The 6,456-nt window shown below is 32.5% G+C and overlaps 1 protein-coding gene across 1 annotated transcript; it reads left to right on the top strand.

Annotated features, from left to right (window-relative positions):
• Nucleotides 1-3,868: 3,868 nt before the first annotated feature.
• LOC129941948 (protein adenylyltransferase Fic) lies at nt 3,869-6,168 on the top strand. Its single transcript, XM_056050728.1, has 5 exons — nt 3,869-4,564; nt 4,625-4,971; nt 5,048-5,251; nt 5,317-5,454; nt 5,518-6,168. Exons 1-5 carry the CDS (start codon nt 4,058-4,060, stop codon nt 5,780-5,782), a joined length of 1,461 nt encoding a protein of 486 aa, XP_055906703.1. The 5' UTR covers nt 3,869-4,057; the 3' UTR covers nt 5,783-6,168.
• Nucleotides 6,169-6,456: the final 288 nt, after the last annotated feature.

The following is a 6,456-nucleotide window of genomic DNA, read 5'->3' as shown; positions in this document are numbered from 1 at the left end:
TTTGTATCGTTAATAAATCCACAGTAAATAAAATAGTACACTAAATAAATTAATCACAGAATTTTGAACTGCAGCTTCTTCAGATGAATAAAAGCACATGATGAGCTGACATTTGGCCTAAGTGAACTTTACTTTATAGTAAAGGAGATTTTTCTTGACTTATCTTCCAGTCAACTTTACAATAAAGTTACTTTTATTGGAAGGATATTTTATGGTTGCTGGGAAATCAAGGAATTCAAAATTCACCTATCCAAGGTACTCCACCCAACGGGAGATTGAACAACCCAATTAACTATACGGTAGTGAACTCTCCACTGACATTTGATACATTTTTAAGATTGTTAACTATTGATAGATATGCATCTGTGACTGTAGACTGTAATTTTTGTATTTATTTACTTTGAGAATATTCATTCAAAAAATTTATGCAAGAGGGCCCCACAATCTGCAGAGCCATGAAATTTCTAACAGTCTGAAAAACGATCCTGACTTCCGATCGTAATGACAACAAACGTAGATTCAAATTCAAAGTAAAAATATAATCGATATGTCATTTTGCATTAACAATTATTATTGTCGAAAATTGACTTCCTTTAAAAATTTGCTAATAAAAATACACCATGTGTCAACAACTAGTTTTATGCTAACAAAATAAGCTACAAAATTATGAAATGAGAATTAGATATTTCTGAGAATCTTAGGTCATTGATAAGAAAAACAAAAATAAATAAAAATTGATTCTTTATTAATGATAACCAAAATATTATATCGGTAATCAGAATTCATTAATCCGAAAGATCAATAATACAATGAGAATGCGTCAATTGCAAAACCAGTCTTTTGGTTGCTTGTTTTGTTTACATAGTATTTTTGTTTATTAAATTATTTTTCTATAAAGCCGGTTAGACATCTGGATCACTAGAGTTTAACAGAGGCTTATTAAAGTGTTGAATAAATCACATCAAATTTGATTTACATATTGTTATTTAGTTAGTATAAAATCGTCACAGATTTTATGCAAATTTATTAAAATTGTTAGTCATTTTATACCTTATCTGATGTTGACATTTTAAAAATAGATCGTTAGATACGCAGTGGTTTAGTTTATATAACACGTCAAAATGCATTGATTTGACTCCTTTCTTAAGGTACGGACCCAAAATACATGATATCAGTAACATCCCAGGGACAACGTACAATAACAATTGGCAGATTCTGTTTCTAGTACCTGGCAGCCCAGCTGCCAAAAAATGTCTTTATAATTAAAGCAACTGTTTTGAAAATGTGGTTTTAAAGTAAGTAAAGAAAAATCTACCTTACTATCAAGTCAATGGGCAGGTTCAGACAACAAAAGGGGCTTCATCTGCGGTCAACTGCATTCTTTAAACGTACATTTTGACCAAGGCAGGTAGCTCATTTTTTTTAAGTGTCATAAGTTTCAAACTCGGAACCTTATTTCAAACACCTCTACCTTCTGTTGGTCGTGTAAAAACTACCAAAAACATTAGTGCTTACAGGAAAAATTAAATAAAGTTAAGCTTTCAGTTAAAAAAAAAACATGATCAGCTGTCAGCTAGGGAGTTTTTTGTGACTAACTTTCCAGTCGACTTTACAGTAAAGTTGACTTTATTGGAATCATTAGATACTACAAAGTTGATTTACTTTCAAGTCCCTTATGTCGTATGAACCAGCCCAATTTTACTCTTGTCAAAATGTTTGGGGATCATGTTTTTGTATTCAACTGACAGGTTAAGTTCATATCACTGTGATTTATTGTTTAGAACACAATATTGTTCAAAGTTTTGCGAAGTAGGATTTATTGTCATATTGAAAAACTTTTTTCTTTACAATACAAAATACGACTTATGATGGGTTTGAACCTATGTGATTAGTTATTTTCTTGTAGATAATAATTTTGTTTGTACTTTTGGAAAAAAAAGATACTTGACTATCTTTCAAGTTGGAAATTAATGACATCCGAAAAATTAAATAGCTACTTTGGTTTTATTTTGCGTTCTAAGAATGGAGTTGACAGCAAATGCTGACTGAATCTGCTCCATTTATGTTTGATGAAAATATCTTTGACAGATCGCATGCGTTATATACACATGTCAAATAACCAAACAAAAATAGTTTTATCACATTGTATTTTGTTATCCTAAATTTTATTCGCCATTTAAAAGAAAAAAATTACTAATCTTTTTTAATTTTGATTATTAAAGAATATTAATTTTAATGAGTTTTAAAACGGACTCACTATTTATTTAGAAATGTAATTTGATGTCAAAAACTACAGTTGACTCCTTACGGAAATCACTTTTCTCACATTTACTTATTTCACTAAACGGAGTAATACTAAATTTAAAAAAATCCTGAAATTCTTAAAATATTAAATTTATTCAAATTGTGTTTCAAAAAATCGGAATAAGTATTACAAATTAATCTAAGTTTATTTTCAATCATATTTTTCTCGCATGCACCAGATGATCGTTTGTGCATTCTGTTTCATTGGTTGAATTCAATCTACGATAGATAGGCTGCGTTCAATCTCAAACTGATAGAGTATCCGGTTACATTTTTATTGGCGTTTTGCGTGTAAGAGAACTGCTGATCCAAAACAGCTGGGATGTCAAAAATGGGATCCAATAATTTGTGGCTTGTGTGGGTATCTGACAGATGTTAATGGATGTGTTCAATCTCGTGTTGGATATGGTATCTTGGATAAGTGTATTCTTAGCTAACTTGTTGAACGATAGCTGTATTGATATAGCTGTCAAAAAATAAAAACAACTTTTAGCTGTTCACAAAAACCAACCACTATTCGAATTTTAGAAACTACTTGAATCCAAATCGTTCAGTAGGATAAAATATAACAAATCAACACATTTTAGAAACTGAACGCAGACATTTGTTTCTACCTTCTGCTAAGTTGCCTCATTGAAGTAACTTAACTGTTTTGATTTTAGTATTAATGCCTTAGTCTATCGATTTGCGGTACCAGAAAATATCGAGTTCTAACTAATACTCGGTACCTAATTGACAGAATTATAACTAAGTACTTCTGTTAAGAAATTAATTGGTACCGATTAGAGTAATAAAAATGGTATAATAACCAGGTCCTATATTGTTGCTTAGGAATAATTTGTGTTATAAATCTAATTCGTTTGAAACTGCTTCAACTATTGTAAAGAAAAACTAAGAATATATATCCGCAAATCCAAACAAACATTAAAAATAAATCTAAATATTTAGCCCGACGGAACTCGAAAAAGGGAAAAATGTTTCATTTTGATGGATTGAATAAAAACAATCTAAATTATTTTTCCAAGGTTCACCTAATTTTCAATTTTCTGCCTACATGTTTTAAATAATGAATGAGGATTTTCGTGTTTTGAGCTCCCAAAAGTTGATTTTCCATTCTAAGTTTTTTCTAAGATTGGAACAGATTTAGTTGAAAGAAAGAACATGATCGAACTTTTTGAGAGACATGTATTTGCATACAAATTCTATATTTGCTGAAATATCAAACTAGAAAAATTTCTTTCTTTTCAGTCTTTCCTTCATTTTAAAATGAACATCGATACAAAATATTTTTCAAAAACTGTCAAGCTTTGATTTCCTATACTCTAGCAAGGTCTTTGCAGATGCTTTATAAAACAAGTCCTTAGAAAACAACTACTGGCATCTTACAATAGGCAGTTCGAATATTTGCCTTAAATATTCCAATTTCGTGTTTAAAAGTCAACTGCCTTTAAAATAGAATTTCCTTTTCCGGTTTGTGCATAAACTTACTCAACTTGAGAGGGAATTTTTTAACAACAAAATACCTCCCATCTGTTTACTTTTGACAACTCCAGATGACAGTTGCTGGCGACAACAAAACACACGTCAGTTTTCACGTCTGCGAAAGTGTGAAAACGCAAGTAAAAAAATCTTCCAAAAAGTGTTGTGCTTTGTTAACGGAAGCAGAAACATTGTCGCAGAAAATTACTCGTTGTTGTGTTTAAAAAAAAAATAATGATTTTGAGAATATTCCCAAGTGCTTTGAGTTTCCGTCATGTTCGTGGCACCACCTTCTAACACCACCAAGTCCTATCGTCTGCTAATACAAATTACCCGGAAGATGTTACAATCGCATTACATCAACATTCTTATCTTCCTTGCTGGAACTTTCGTATCGTTGGTTTTCTTTGAATTCTTTCGCAATGGCATCAACCATAAACATTCCCAGTTAATGTATGTTCCTGAGGAGCGGTATCTTCAAGTAATTGATGAATTTACAACCATTTCGAGGAGAAATCCGTCCCAATTGAGCAATGGGGGCGGATTTGGCCTTAATGATGACGATGGTTCATACGAACGTGAGGCGAATACGAAAGAAGCTCTGGGCTCACTCAAGTTGGCTCAGGAGATGAAGGCCTCAGGGAAAGATGACAAAGCAATGAAGCTATTCGAACATGCATTTGCATTGGCGCCAAAAAACCCAGAAGTTTTAGTCAAGTATGGAGAATACCTAGAACACAATCGCCGGGATATACTTACCGCAGATCAATTTTACTTTCAAGTAAGCATTTGAGTTTGATATGAAACTCGTCATTTATAGATTCTGTAATTGATATTCCAGGCACTGACAATCAATCCTAGCAACAGTGAAGCATTAGCTAATCGCCAAAGAACTGCATCAATAGTTCAAACAATCGACGAGAGACGTCTTCAAACTTTAGACATCAAAAGAGATGCACTCTCTGCAATCCATGAAGCGAATTCAGCATTGCGGAGGGCAAAAAAAGAGGCTTACTTTCAACATATTTACCATTCAGTTGGTATTGAGGGAAACACCATGACTTTAGCTCAGACGAGGTCGATTCTAGAGACTAGAATGGCTATCGATGGGAAGTCCATCGATGAGCACAATGAAATTCTAGGTCTTGATTTGGCCATGAAGTACATTAATGCCAGTTTGGTCAATAAGTAAGTAATAACCACCACTTTCTGAAAGAGCTGTAGAAGTTTCATTATTCATTTTGTTAATTGATTGTGTTTTTAGAATGGAAATCACGCTAAAGGACATCATGGAGATTCATAGGAGAGTTTTAGGTCATGTTGATCCCATCGAAGGTGGGGAGTTCCGTCGGACTCAAGTTTACGTAGGTGGTCATACTCCTCCAGGCCCCGGAGACCTATCGATTCTTATGAGGAGGTTCGAGGGATGGTTGAATTCAGGCGATACTATGTCCTTGCATCCAATTAAGTACGTTCATCTCATACCTCACCCCCCCCCCCAATTATTTTATGACTTTTTTTATCTGATTTTAGACACGCTGCACTGGCTCACTATAAACTTGTCCACATTCACCCATTCATCGATGGCAACGGAAGAACTTCGCGTCTCCTGATGAACACCATGCTAATGCGCGCCGGTTACCCTCCTGTTATCATACCAAAGCAACAACGGTAGCTCACACTTATCACCAAAATTTGTCTCTAAAATTCTTATAAGTCCTTATCTTATTGCAGTCACAAGTATTACCACTTCCTGCAGCTGGCAAATGAAGGTGATATCCGGCCGTTTATTCGTTTTATTGCCGATTGTACAGAAAAAACCCTGGATCTATATCTTTGGGCAACAAGTGATCTACCCCAACAAATACCAATGTTGGAGCAAACTGATTTCATTGGCGACAATAGTAAACCATCGCAAACTCAATTCGCGAATAATAATGACAATGATATCGATCAATCGGGATCTGGGAACTCGGAGCAAAATAATAGTTCTTTTTAAACAAAAAAAAAAACATTAAACACGCACTTACAAATTAACAAATGAATTAACTACTTAATTTATACAACAAACAAAAATAATCCTCTAAAGATTAAAACAAAAAAAAAAAAAACACACAAAATAGTAAAATTACGTCTGTGATCTTAAGCTTACATAGAAAATTTACATTTAATGTAATTATTATGTATTTATGTGTAAATATGAAACTATTTAAGTAAATGTGCAACAAAAAGTACATACATCAATAAATTATTTGTATTTATATTATGTAATTACTCTTTAAACATTTCTATTTTACTTTTATCCAATTTATCACTTTTTAAATATTGGTATTGGAATATTTTTTGTGAACCATAAAAAGTGAATAATAAATTGTCTCAAGGATCGATTGTGATTTTTGGTGTGTGTGAGTTTTAAATACTGAAAATATGGATATTGTTTCTATTTGACTTACATTTCAAATAAAAATGTTAATAAAGAAAACAAAATATTGTTGTGTTAATATATAGAACTAAGTGGAACTACTAAACATTTCAACAAAAAAAAAACCTAATTGTACACAGTGCGACTTTTGAATTAAACACACTTAAGAGAACAAATATTGTAAATATTAGATATCGGTGATTATATAAAAGTTGGGTAACTTTTGGGGATATTTTGTTAACGATAGTTCT

This window comes from Eupeodes corollae, chromosome 1 (assembly GCF_945859685.1).
Source record: "Eupeodes corollae chromosome 1, idEupCoro1.1, whole genome shotgun sequence".
In the NCBI taxonomy this organism is placed as follows: domain Eukaryota; kingdom Metazoa; phylum Arthropoda; class Insecta; order Diptera; family Syrphidae; genus Eupeodes; species Eupeodes corollae.
Note: the sequence above shows the minus strand (reverse complement) of the source record. Positions and strands in the feature narration are given on the sequence as shown.

Coding starts and splice junctions, on each gene's coding strand:
- LOC129941948 (XM_056050728.1), top strand. CDS start 4,058: ATGTTCGTGGCACCACCTTCTAACACCACCAAGTCCTATCGTCTGCTA. Junction 5,252..5,316: donor ATGTCCTTGCATCCAATTAA/GTACGTTCATCT, acceptor ATCTGATTTTAG/ACACGCTGCACTGGCTCACT. Junction 5,455..5,517: donor ATCATACCAAAGCAACAACG/GTAGCTCACACT, acceptor ATCTTATTGCAG/TCACAAGTATTACCACTTCC.